Here is a 13,590-nt window from a genome sequence, read left to right on the forward strand (position 1 = left end):
CTCCTTCTAAAAAAATGTTTTAAAGACTTTGCTTTGTCAAAAATTGTTTTTTTTTTCAAATTTAAATTTTCCTGGTACTTTCTTGTATCACTCAACTTTACCACTGACACTTACTCGAGCATTATTGTAACATGAAGCGCATCCCTCTTCCCCACTCTGGTGGTTGGTGAAACCAGCCCTAGCCCTAACCCGACTGGCACAACACAGGTACAACATCTGGAACCAGCGGGAAAGGAGGACTCACCTGGTGGCACACTTCCTACAGCACGGGCTGGAAGCGCTGGAGGCCACAGGACTGGAGAGCAACCCCAACTGGACAGAGATGGAAAGAAAGAGAAAGGAAACGGAGTGGATCAAAAGACTAGATACTACCTTTCCACAAGGCCTGAACATCAGAAAATAAACTGGGAGGGTTTCAGTCATTGGAAGGAGAGTGCAGCACTCCTTGTCCCAGATGGTCCCTTCTTAGAGAAAATCTGGGAGAAAGAGCTTTGTTCCCCTAAACTAACACTAAATACAGCCCCGATCTCGTCAGTAATCTGAGCCTGAGCCCAAGCCCCCTGTACTCCCTATAACATCAAGGGCTTCTTCATTCCACCCAAGGAAACACAACACTAAAACTCGAGTCTGTGATTTACAGCTGCTGGTGGGTCGAAGTTCTGATTTATAACTGGCTTGAGGTAACAGTCTGTGCACAGAGAGCTGTTAATGCCTGGACCTGATTCGCAAAGCCAGTCGCTTTGGGTTTAGCACAGCAGTGCCTCTCAAAACCAGGTGTCAGGGGTCCCTTATTTCGCTCCACAGGAACAGGCTCGGCTGGCAGAAGCAATGCCTGTACGCAGTAGATTCGGCTGATGTGGCCAGGGAGTGTCTGGTGGTCAGCGCTCATAAAATGCTGGACTCAGCCGTGGTTGGGAGACAAATGCTTGGGAGCGACTATATCAGTGAGCAGACCAGGCCTGCTGCTTCACGCAGGGCTGGGGCTTGTGTGCATTGATCCTGGCCCCACGACAGGGTGGGGCAGCTCATTCCTCTGCTGCTCCTCCGCAGTCTGCTCTCTGTGCTGCTCTCAGTCCAGCATGCTGCGTGAGGCACCTTGGTTCGATTCCTCTTCTCTTGGCCAATGGAGACCTTCCATGACAAATGACCAGCCTTACCTTGGTTGCTTTCATACAGAAATCATCACGGGACACTGAAAAAGACAGGGACGCTGCCGGTTTTGAGACATTGTTACTGTTTTTACTCGCTTTAGTATCCTCAAGCATATGGCTGAAAGATGCTCTAAAACACAGACTTAAATTAAGATGTTTCGGTCAGCGGAGGTCAAAGTTGCAAAGAGCTTTGCGGGTTTTGAAAACAAAATCAGGTCTTTATAGCTGCAGTCTCGCAGATTCGGTCTCTGTGACAAGGGTTTGGTTTGACTTGCAAAACAGCACCTTTGCTCCTGAAGTAGAAGGCATCAGGCTGTGAGGTCTCCACTCTGACTGAGCTGCGATAGGCTAACATCCCGTTACGGTCAGCAAACTCAACAAAACCCTTAAGAAAAGTGAGGTACAGGTAGATATGAGGTCAGGTTAATTTGGCTGTCACTCTACAGAGCGATGGAGAAGTTTCCCTTCATACTTAGCTTATGTCAGGGTGTTGTTTCCTACATAGTATTTCTGTGCTTTATAATATCTACTGGAACAGTAAAAGCATTCAGGCTTCCAATGCAAAGCAAGAGCTAGGGTATTGCATTACTGGTGCTCTCCGCAGAGCTATCACGCCATGGCAGGGCAGACATAGAGAAAGGTTTCTGCTTTTCTAATGGAGGTCTTATCTGGTAAGTCTCCTCCTGCCCTTTGACCTGTAGCTGTGAGAAATGACCCCTGAAATCTCTGCATTTCCACTGGAGTTCTATACTTGTGTTTTTCCTTTTAAATCTAGAAAGGGCTCTTTTGCAGCCTGAAAGACCTGGTGTGTCCCGGCGGGTGAGATTCAGCATATTCAAATATGGTGCCGATAGTAAAACTCTGCTTCGTCCCTCCCCGAGTCTTATCAGACGTAGGGCAAAAGAGACAGGGAAGCTTTAGCAAAGGCTGTATTGTTGGGTTTTTGCTCAAGATTAAAGAGGGCTGAAGGAAGAAGACAATAGTGTTTTGTGAAAACCATCAGGGCACAAAGTTACATCCCAGCTTGTTGGGAGCGTGAAAGGTAAACTCAAGCTTACATATGTGTGTTGCATTAAATGAATCCAGAGGATTGTTAATCAAGCCCTCGACCCATGAAAATGCATCAAGAGTTGGAATAAGTGTCAAAATGTCTCTGCTAACATAAATATGCAATTTGATTAAAAAAAGACTCATTTTCAGATGGTTGGCCTGCACTTGTTCAGATTTGACTAAATATGTATTAAAATGTAGGGTTGATCTATGAATTCTGCTCAGATCATATGGTATACTGTGGTTCCTTGTGGCCCATTCCCCAAACTGACAGGCCAGCAGGGGCAGTTTAGCATGGATGCAGAGCTGGGGAGGACAGAAAACGCCATTAGGGTCTTGCACACTACAGGAAGTTGACTCATTATTGTCACATACTGTATTTAGCTTTCTTTCGGAATGTGTTTCTCATCACTGACAGAGGAACGTAAGCCTGTCATAATGTCATCGAGTTTTAGAACGTGTCAGGCGGGCAGGGGTGTTTTTTGACATGCAGGGCTCTTCAGAAATAACCATGCAGAACATCTCCAGGCCTACAGATGTTCTTGTGAAATATATTGAGTGTTTAATGCACATGGTATAAGCGCACACACACAGGGTGGCAGCTCCGCTGTCCATTTCCTGTGCTCTCTGAGCTGCCTGCTGGCTTGCTGACTGGCCAGCAAGACGCTGCTGCTCTGATGTGCGAATTGTGGAGGCCTCTTGGTGGTTCGCTGGCCCCCTCCCCCAGGCTGCTGTCGATTATTTTAATCTCCCCCCACACGTGAGTGAGCGGACAGCCTTCCCGAAACTTGGCAGAGACCACAGGGTGGGGTAACCGGCTCAGACCGGCTTGACAACCTCCTTTTTAATACCATCCCTGCAGCCTGCTGATCGTGTCATACTGGGGTTTTTCCACTGCCTGAACACCCCCACCCCTCGACGCTGCACTGACATCTGCACATACACACTAACGTATATCTGTACGGCCGCGATGTCTCGTTCCCCCACAAACACACACACGTGTACACGTGTACATGCTTGGCAGACCCTGCCCCTACATATCAAACACTGCCCTCGTTGACACACAGGCCAGCCCCTGCACCAACACGTGTTGCTGTTACCAAGGCATCGCTGTCGTTTCTGCTTCTTACAGAGTCTTCACACTCACAATGAAAAGTTTCACTTGCACTTCTATAGCACTTTTCCAGGCACTCCACTCAGAGCTCTTTACAGGTAATGGGGATCCCCTCCACCCCCACCTGGATGATGCGCCAGTCCGCTCCCCACACACCAGCTCTCAGTGGGGAGGAGAGCAGAGTGATGAAGCCAGTTCAGAGATGGGGATTATTAGGAGGCCATGATGGGTAAAGTGCAGGGAGACATTTGACCAGAACACTGGGGTAACTCCCCTACTCTTTTCGAGAGACACTCCGGGATTTTTAATGACCACAGAGAGTCAGGATCTCGGTTTTATGTCTCATCCGAAGGACGACGCCTGTTTACAGTACAGTGTCCCCGTCACTATACTGGGGCATTAGGACCCACACAGACTGCAGGGTGAGCGCCCCCTACTGGTCCCACTGACACCTCTTCCAGCAGCAGCCTTAGTTTTTCCCAGGAGCCTCCCCTCCAGGTACTGGCCAGGCTCACAGCTGCTGGGCTCCAGTGGGCAGCCAGCTGGGAGCTGCAGGGTGACAGAGCCGCTGGCCTTGCCTGGGTCGGCGCTCCGAGGCGTGCAGGAGAAAGGCTCTCACCCTGACTGAGCCCTGCTTCTCTCTCAGACAGGTGGACGGGCGGACGGGCAGCAGGACAGCAGGACGGACGCGCGGGGAGCTGCGATCGGCGGCTCGGCGGCAGGCTGGTGGAAGATGTCGTCGGGCGCCGGTGGGGGGGCGGCGGGGGCGGCGGAGGGCCCGGTGGGCATCCCGTTCCCAGAGCACAGCGCGGACATGCTGGGCGGGCTGAACGAGCAGCGGCTGAGCGGCCTGCTGTGCGACGTGCTGCTGGTGACGCAGGGCCGCGAGTTCCCTGCCCACCGCTCCGTGCTCGCCGCCTGCAGCTCCTACTTCCACAAGCTCTTCACCTCGGGGGCTGCGGCCGACCGCCAGAGCGTCTACACCATCGACTTCGTGTGCGCCGAGGCCCTGGCCGCCCTGCTGGACTTCGCCTACACCGCCACGCTCACCGTGAGCCGCGCCAGCGTGGGCGACATCCTGAGCGCCGCGTGCCTGCTGGAGATCTCCCCCGTGCGCGACGTCTGCACGCACCTGCTGGACACCAAAGTGCTCTCCCCTCCGGTGCGCCGCCTCCTGCTGCCGCAGAGCCACACAGCACTCTCGGGGACACCCCTGCGCCCCCTCGCCGGGGTCCTCCACAAGTGTATGCGCTTCGGCACCCCGAGCCCGTGGTGCCAGTTAGCCTACTGTAACAAGGGCAGCCCACAGGAAGGGGAGAGATGGCAGTTCTCTTTAACACGATAAGAGACGGGGCAGCACGGGGGCGCAGTGAGTAGCATTGCGGCCTTGCAGAGCTGGGGCCCTGGGTTCGATTTCGGGGGTGCTGCCTGCGTGGAGTTTGTATGTTCTCCCCGTGTTTGCATGGGTTTCCTCCGTGCGCTCCGGTTTCCTCCCGCAGCCCAAAGACATACTGGTAGGTAAATTGGTTCCTGGGAAAATCGGCCCTAGGTGTGTGTGTGTGTTTGTGTGTGTCTGTCCTGCGACGGACTGGAGTCCCGTCCAGGGGGTACCCTGCCTTGCGTCCGCTGTTTGCCAGGATAGGCTCCGGCTCCCCCGCGACCCTGAATTGGATGACGCGTTCAGAAGGCGGATGAATGGATGATTGGAGGCTCTGAGGAAGACATGGTAGCTTATGTGATTCTTGTCCAGAAACTTGTTTCCGCGAGCGCTAGAGGCAGCGGTGATTTTGAACGCAAGGGTTGGTTTGGAAATGGACCACCTGTTGATGAACTCCCTTCATTCTTGTGGGCTGTCCACTTCATAAGACTGAAAGAATGAAGCACTCTCCATTAAAAGATGCTGGTTTAAGAGCACTCGTAGCAACATGATAATGTACTGTGGAATGTTCCACACTACTTTATGCCCGTAGTCACTAGTGGAGAACCCTCCTTCCCTTCATGTTTTACATTGCTCTACTGGAGCTTGTTCTGAGTCTGGCTTCTCCCTCTGTCCGGGCCGAAAGCCCTGGGACAGGCGCCTGCGCAGTGCTTGTGAGTGACGCCCGGCTCTTGTTCTGTGGCAGGTGGCGAGCAGGCAGCCTCAGGACGAGGAGGACCAGGGGAGGCTGGAGGGAGGAGAACTCAGCGACCCGGCCGAGAGGGGGAACCGGCTCCGGGCCCGCGAGTACCTGGAGTTCTTCCAGAACCACGGGTCCCACTGGAGCAGCAGCTGCAGCACGCCGGAGCTCAGGGACCTGCAGCCCTACCTGCACTTTAACCCCAACGGGGCCGAGAGCAACGGCACGCCGGCTGCCCCGGCCCCCAGCGGATACTACTCCCCGCTGGGCCTCGCCCTGGGCCAGCCGCCCTCCGTCGGGCCCGCGAACCCGGAGGAAGACGAGGAGGAGGAGGAGGAGGACGGGGACGAGGACAGGGGCCGGGTGGACGGGGGGCAGGCCGAGGCGGGGGGCCTGCTGGCCTGGATGGAGGCCGGGGGCAACGGCGGGGGGACCGTCCAGGCCTTTTACGCCTCTAAGAACGGACACTACGGCGGGCCTTACTTCCAGCAGGAGCCGAAGCTGGAGCGGGAGGGGGACCGGGAGCGGGACGGGCTGTCGGCCAGCGCCCTGCTCCAGCAGATGATGGACTCCCTCGGGCGGCAGAAGGAGCGGCCGGCGGCCGGGGAGGAGGTGGACGGCGAGGAGCCCGGCGTGGAGTTTTTCCTCAACTACTTCAACAGCGCGCAGCACGAGGAGGCGGCCGCCCAGCAGGGCCTCCTGCCCGTGTGGGCGCAGCGGGGCCCGGGCGGCGCGGCCGGGGGCGCCGGCGGGGAGAAGAAGATGCGCTCGAAGGCGTTCCAGAAGTGTCCGATCTGCTCCAAGGTGATCCAGGGCGCGGGGAAGCTGCCGCGGCACATCCGCACGCACACGGGGGAGAAGCCCTACGAGTGCGCCATCTGCAAAGTGCGCTTCACCAGGTGAGTCCCCCTCCGGCAGCACCTGCAGCACCTGTCCGCGTGTCGCCTGCGCGGCTCGATCCAGGGTCCGGCACCACGTCTGCCTGATCGGTACTTCGCAACATGTACTGACGTATAAGAAAACAATTAGGTGACAAAAAAACCTAAATTATGTGGCACTTACAAAAAAAAAGAGGCTTCTTGTGCCTGTGATGTCATTTAAGCCTGGGGACACTCGGGAACCCCACTGTCTCCAGACGGATCTCTGCTTCAGGAAATAAGCTGCTCAGATGAGCTACAGTACAAAAGGAGGCAGAAATAAAAATGAAAGGCCTCCCAAATTAATGAGAACAAGCAGGGATTGAAACCTCTAAAGATATTTTCTACATACAAATTTGGATTGAAAGTCCAAACAAAGACCCCGCTCCAAGAATATGATATTTAGACACATCTTGTTACACATAGCGTATATGGACCAGAACTCAATAAAACAACTGCAGATTGTAGTTTCATCTGCAGAAAAATGATTTTAAATTGTGACTTGGAAACTGTTTCAGAGGCCGCAGACTTTTTCATGATAACATTAACTCTGTTGAGGAGGATAGGTAGCTGTAAAGATGACCTGTATCTTTTAGAAGGTTCACCTGAGGTAAAAGGAATGGAGTAGGACAATTTGCACAGGGCATTGATTTGTCAAGCTGTGGCAGTGCCTTTCCTCTCATGGTAAAGAAACTTTGCAACCTGAGCTCCAATATGGAGCTGTCTCGAGACTGGCCTACGCAGAGCACTAGGAGATAAGCTAGAGAGATAAGCTATAGAGGGAGAAGGGAGAGGCCGGAGTTACATGCAGGTGTAGGGAGAGCTGGCCTTCCTTATCGACTGTCTCAGTGCCCAGGGGAGCTCTAGCAAACAGCACTAGGGGTTGTCTAGAGGCTGTGAGCAGCCTCATCTGCTTTTAATGTTTTTTAAAGTCATCACATCACTTTCAGTAACAACTTATCCAGCACAGACGTGTGGACGAGCTGGAGTCTGTCCCAGGGAAGCACTGGGTGCGAGGCAGGGCACCCCCTGGGCGGGTCGCCAGTCCATCGCAGGGCACTCACACACCCACAGCAGGGCCAGTTCTCCCAGAAGCCAGTTCGCCTACCAGCATGTCTCTGTGCTGTGGGAGGCAACCGGAGCCCCCGGAGGAGTGCACCTGCGGAGGACGTACAGACTCCACACAGATAGAACCCCAGGTCCAGAATCGAACCCGGGGCCCCAGCGCTGTGAGGCAGAAAAGTTGTCCCTTTCAAGCATGGAGGAAAGTTGAATTCAGGCCGTATTTTGTATTTGATTTCTGTAAGGTTGGGGCGCAGTGAGCTTGTGAGAGGTTTCCCTATTCTCCCCCGGTTTGTCCCTCTCCCTGCTCTCCGCCGCGGTCGCCGTCTCCCCCCTGCCCCGCAGCCGGCTGAAGCCTCTTCTTGTGCTGCCCCTCTCCGCAGGCAGGACAAGCTCAAGGTTCACATGCGGAAGCACACGGGCGAGAAGCCGTACCTGTGCACGCAGTGCGGGGCGGCGTTCGCGCACAACTACGACCTGAAGAACCACATGCGCGTGCACACGGGCCTGCGGCCCTACCAGTGCTCCAGCTGCTTCAAAACTTTCGTGCGCTCCGACCACCTGCACCGCCACCTCAAGAAGGACGGCTGCAACGGCATCCCCTCGCGGCGGGGGCGCAAGCCGCGGGTGCGAGACCCCGCCCTGCTGGAGGCCATGAGCGCCGGGCTGGGCGCCGCCGCCGTCTGCCAGCCCCACCGCAGCAGCAGGGAGAGGCGGCGTCTGGAGGCGGCGGCGGTGGCGGCGGCGGCGGCGGCAGCAGAGGAGGAGGAGGAGGAGGAGGAGGAGCCCAGGAGCCCTGCAGATGGCGCTGCCGAAACCCCACGGCAGCAGGCCGGCCCGCTGGGGCCGTGACTGAGACGCCCGCTGCCCCCGAGACAGAGACAGAGCGGGAGGACGCCGGGAGAGAGGAGGACGGGGTAATGCGATCGAGTAACAGAAAAAAAAAAAGACTCTTCTATAAACCAAATCAGGGTGTCACAAAATCTAATCTAAAGTTTCTCTTTCCATTGCTTTGTTTGCAGGAAGGCCACAGCCCAGGGTGGTGGTCTATTAAAAGAATAAGGGATGTTAAAGTGATTCACGCAGCCTCCTCCTTTCTGGGGAATTCGGAATACGTGCTGGCTCCCCTGCCCCTGAGCCGCAGGGCGCGCGTGGCCTTCTTCCGTAGGGGCTGCTGTGCAGCTGAGAGGGTGGTTATCAGCCCCGTCCGCTCTGTGGGCGTTAAAGATCCCAGCGCGGCCTTGTCGAGAATGAGAAAGAAGTGGCAGCTGGCTAAATCCACGCAGGTCAGCGAAACGGCTGGCCTGGCTCACTTTAAAGCTTCTCGGGTTTCGTTCTGCTTTTAAAAATTTCGAAAAAGAAAAGGGGAGCTCCCGCAGCAGAATTTCCTGTCCACCTAGAAAGACAGCAGATTGCGCTGACAGCCGCCAACGTGCTTTATCCCAGGCAGCCATCACAGGAAAACCCGCCTTGCCAGCTATCGTCACAATTTAATTTTCCATATACGATCGTGTAAAAAAAAATCAGTTTAAAACACTGATGCAAAGGCTGACGCAAGTATTTTGCTAGATATTCCAGAAAGGACCAGGCAGAACACACGTTTAGTGTCTCTTATTCTTTTAAAAAAAACTATTTTGGTGAGAGTCAAATCCACAACTGCGGGGACTCCACTGAATCCAGGGATTAGCAGGGGTGGTTCTGTGTTTCTCAAGCACTACCAGCCTCCTTCCAGCAGGAGGGGGTATTGCACTGAACCTCCCCTTCAAATCCCACCCATCTCTGTCAGCTATGTTGTATTCTGTTTCTGATTTGTCTTAATTATTTTGTTGTTTGTTCCTTTTACATTCACTGCCTTGGGTACTTGACACATTACAATGTATATCAGGTGCTCAGAAGGTTGGCCCCTTTAAGTAGCAGGACACCACAACAGCCCATAGTGTTAAAGGGGGAGTGCTGACGTTTCCACTCAGCGTGTCACACAGTTGTAAGTCTATGGTAGCCCCGTGACATAATTAGGTGACTAAGTGTGTATGACACTCCAGTGGCTAAAACTACAGTTTCTCATTCGCCCGCGCTGGAGGAGTAGCAGTGATCCCACCTGGAGACTCACTGGTGCGCAGTGCTTTCACACAGACGAGGGGGGCCGGCTTTCTGATCAGCTGGCACGGGCAGGGCAGTGGGTCTGAAAGAAGAGTAGAAAAGAATAAGATAAGCACCTTTTATAAATTTGCACATCTTCTATGAATATAATTTTGTATATTTAAAGACGGAAAGAGAGAAATATCAGCGAGCGAGGCCGGTATGAGAATGTTTTGCCCTGGGGACCATGAGATGTTGAAGAAGCCTGTGCAATGGAGAAAGCAATAAGTACCTGTGCAGCCGGTATGGCCAAGCAGGGGCACAGCTGCCCATGCTGGGAGGGGCCGCGTTCACCACGACTGTTATTTGCATTCCAAGATTTTTCGGAAGTATTCCAACACAGCCACCTCTGGTAGAAAATAACGGAAACAAATCAGATCTCCTTCAGCGAATTAGATCGGCCCGTGACCTCCAATGCAGTTCCCAGAGTCTAAAACCCACCCTGTGGGCCTGAGCTGGCCCAGGCCTTTCAGAGGACGGCCCCCCTTTGAAATGATATGAAACTGAAGGGAGCTCTTTGTTTCTCCCTTCTGAAAGCCGGGAGTAAAACCCCAGACTGTCCAGGTGAGGGGCCTTTGTCACTCCCATGGCCGGCGGGGGTGCTGAGATGCACCCTAGAAGCAGCCCAGCTGCGTACTGCTGCCTCCCACAGCCCCACACCGGCTTTGATGAAAACACTAATGTTTCACGTCCACAGACACGCTAATAATCACGCTTCTGGGACACGGGCAGTCCAGGCTCTGGAGTTCACCAAGGCCTCTAAAAGCACTGCAGAGTAAATAAATCCAGATCAATGTCAACTATCAGCTTGCTTCTAAGAAGCACCACAAGCAAAGATCTGTCATTGGCTGGGATAGGATCCAATGTGGGTTAAAAAAGCAAAATGTTCAAACAAAACCCTGCACTGTCTGCACCATATGGAGCTATAGACGAGAACTGTCCTAGGGGCCACTCATCTTTACCTCATCATTTAGTTTCATTTATTTAGACTAATTGGTATGAATTGAGAGCTGTGGCCCAGACTGAAGGTGCTCTGCACCTGTGGAGAGTCTCCCACTGTGCGGGACAGGAGCCCAACCCCAGCATGAGCAACTGTGGCGCCAGATTCAGCTCTTCGCACCTTATCAGGAAGAAGCAGGTTCTGAATGCACTTTGTTACTGAAAAGGGCACTTTTGTCAAAGAAACGGGTACTTTAAAAACATAACTGGTGACGCTTTTTATTTTGTTGTTTTTTTTTTCCAGTTTTCAGTCCTGTCAACAGGCTGCCAAAAAAAAAAGAAAGAAAAAATATTGTACACAGATCTCCTGAAGAGATGTCACAGGGAACAGGCAGTTTAAGAAACGGACGCGTTAGGTTTTGTGACCTAAAAAACACTTGTAAAAAAAATCCCCTCCGAACTGATTGCACTTGAAGTTCGATATTGGAAATGCGAGTCATCCTTATTGATGTCTTAACGCAGCGCCGGGGTCTCAGCACTTAGGGGCAGCAGACTGAGTGTGGCACAGTTTGCAGGGCAAGCAGGGCTGGCAAACTTCTACAAAAGATTCCTTTGCTCCGACAAGCCCCAGGTAACACAGGGGAACACAAGAGCTCGCACGAGCTAGCAAAAGTAGTTCTTTCACAGTGAAAGGATGACACATCTGCATTGCTGGCTTGTGGAAAAGCACAAAAGATTGTGCTGCAAAGCTCCATTATACAGCTCTTTTATCCACGTTCAAGAACAGCTAAAGCGCCTCTCTATGGCCGGTGCTCGTGACACTGCTCTCTTCTCTCGGTATCTGGGACGATACGCATTTCTTCTGCTAGAGTTTAATATCAGCTGCTCAGGGTGGAAATAAACTCAAGGCAGATGTCCGGGATGGGAAAGGCTATTCTACCCTGGCTCTGACATCACCAATTCTAGCTCTGCTGGGTATAACATCCAGGTCAAATATATTGCGGCACCCCTGCCCTGCGGCCAGGCGAGAGCACGGTAGCTCCTGTGGGCTGCTCACACTGACTCACCGTCTGTCTGAACCTGCCAGTGATGTAATCATGTAGCCGTGGCATCAGCTGTTATGGTTCCAGTTTCACACATGGCACATCATTTCTTTTCAGAGAGTAACAGCAACAACAACAGCGCGCAAAGTTGGTCATTGCTGTTGCAATTAATTACACGGTATTAAGTGTGGTTTGTTGTTACTAAATTAGCCACAGCTATGTTGGGCTTTGGATCTATGCATCACTGCTGAATAATTATACACCCATCGAGCTTATCCTCCATGTATGTTGTCACACATATTAGTAGCTGTTCCACCCAGATTAGAAAAAACTGGACTACAGTCCGTCCCAAAATTACATCTTAAACACAGGCTTGTTGTAAAGAAGTTTAACTCAAACAATCTTCCTGTTATTAGCTTTACATCAGGCTCCATCATTTCTATTTTTGATTGCCTTTCGCGGATGCAGCTTCCTAACTGAAACATCAGGGCCGGCTGTCAATGGGAGTGGAGATCGGCTGTGTCACGGAGCACGAAGTGGGCTGTAGTCCTGGAAAGTGGTATAGGAGCTCGTGGTTGAGAGCTTTGCCTGGCTGTGCAGCTACCCGAGCCACACGAGCTTGTCTAAACCTAAGATGAAGAAGCGAGGTGCTGTCTTAATGCCAGCCCACTTCTTACGAACAGTATCAGCTGTGTGTGTGTGTGTGTACATTTCTGTGTACACTGCGCTGGCTACCCCTAACAATGCCACACCCAGACGCGCTGCCTCCTTGTTACGTATGCAATGACTTGTGTGGAATCATAAGTAATTTACTTGAGGTTTTTCTTTTTTTGTAACTGTAGTATCGATTAATTTTGTAGGTTAATAGAGCTTCTTTTATGTTGTTGTAATTTTCTTTGAAAAGGGGACGCTACGGCTTCTTAAGTGGGTGTTTCTCTCTACAGTATGGTTAGGGATCTGTGTGTGTGGGATGGGTGGGGGTGGGATGTGCTTTGGGTAGGGGGGTTTCGGGGCGGGGGGGGGTCGGGGGTAAGCCTGATAGCACTGGAAATGGTGCTTTAGCTGAGACAGCAAGAGTTTGCACTAAAATAATATCCACGTCCTGTGGCAGCAGGGCTGGGGAGCACCAGCAGCGCAGAGTCCCCACCACCACACAGCATGAAATACCCCCAGACAAGCCAGCAGAGGGAGACAGAGTTCTTCATTACTGCAGATCTGCTCCGTAATCTTGCAAAGAAGGATTTTGGTGTCTGTGCTGTTCAGATTGACTTGTCATCACAGAAAAAGCCAGTCTTTTTGTACTTTTTGAGTCCACTTTAATACTTTTATAACTTAATTTTAAATTCTCAGTTTAAAAAGATTTTGATACCTTTAAGACCAACTATAAAAAAAAAGATGATGAACCTTCTGCGATCATTATGTCAGCCCTATAAGTGCATGCAACTTTTATAGCTGTTTCGTGTGTTAATGGCACAAACACGCAGCTACCTGCAGTGTCAGATGTTAATCAAAATGATAAAGGATCTTTGCAGCTGCATGTTGCACAAAAACAGCTAAACAAAACTCACATTCATTGCAAGCAATAAAAATGATAATCTAATTCAGGATTAAAGATGAACAGGAATAGTGGACATCAAGGCACTGTGCTGCAGTTTAGCGCTGATCAGAGCAGTAGAATTCCTCTCTCCTGTGACGTTGTGACACAGAGGAGGGCAAGAGCCATACTCAAGAGCCAAGATAGCATTACTTGTGCAAATAAAGCCATCAGTCCACCTCTGTTCAGGAGTTTGCCCTGGTAACGTGCTCAGGCATGGCTGAAGCCCAGCGGAGAGGCGGGGTGGCTAGGTGTGTGTGGGGACTCTGACCCTGTCTGGGGTTCTGCTTTGTACAAGGGGTCCAAGAGGAGACTGGGACTGGGGGGTCAGCGAAGGGGGAGAAGGACAATGTGCCTTAAAACTGGGAACAAAGGGGAAATGGAAAAGCGACAGCAGTGGACTCATAGCTCTCAACTGCTCTGGAGCCTGCAGTGCAAAACAAAACCGTTCAAGTACTGTTCAA

The 13,590-nt window shown here is 52.3% G+C and overlaps 2 protein-coding genes across 11 annotated transcripts in view; one reads left to right on the plus strand and one right to left on the minus strand.

Annotated features, from left to right (window-relative positions):
* The window catches only part of LOC107079658 (uncharacterized), a 33,035-nt gene that overhangs the window by 5,887 nt on the left and 13,558 nt on the right, over window positions 1–13,590 (minus strand). For 5 of the 10 annotated variants that reach the window (XR_011183989.1, XM_069186008.1, XM_069186007.1 and 2 more), the window contains 3 exons: window positions 9,783–9,899; window positions 9,522–9,593; window positions 245–312 (listed from right to left, as the gene is read on the minus strand). Coding sequence is in view for 7 of the 10 variants with exons in the window: in XM_069186008.1 (XP_069042109.1) it covers window positions 245–312; window positions 9,522–9,593; window positions 9,783–9,899 (257 nt within the window). In the remaining 3 variants the exon portion in view is untranslated. Of the gene's footprint in view, window positions 1–236; window positions 313–9,292; window positions 9,594–9,782; window positions 9,900–13,590 lie in introns of those variants that run through there. The other 5 variants (XR_011183988.1, XM_069186002.1, XR_011183991.1 and 2 more) reach the window with 5 other exon arrangements.
* zbtb7a (zinc finger and BTB domain containing 7a) lies at window positions 3,969–9,208 on the plus strand. Its single transcript, XM_015365382.2, has 3 exons — window positions 3,969–4,477; window positions 5,439–6,331; window positions 7,795–9,208. The coding sequence occupies exons 1-3, from the start codon at window positions 4,049–4,051 to the stop codon at window positions 8,261–8,263; spliced, it is 1,791 nt and encodes a 596-aa protein (XP_015220868.2). The 5' UTR covers window positions 3,969–4,048; the 3' UTR covers window positions 8,264–9,208.

This window comes from Lepisosteus oculatus, chromosome 29, assembly GCF_040954835.1.
Source record: "Lepisosteus oculatus isolate fLepOcu1 chromosome 29, fLepOcu1.hap2, whole genome shotgun sequence".
NCBI lineage: Eukaryota > Metazoa > Chordata > Actinopteri > Semionotiformes > Lepisosteidae > Lepisosteus > Lepisosteus oculatus.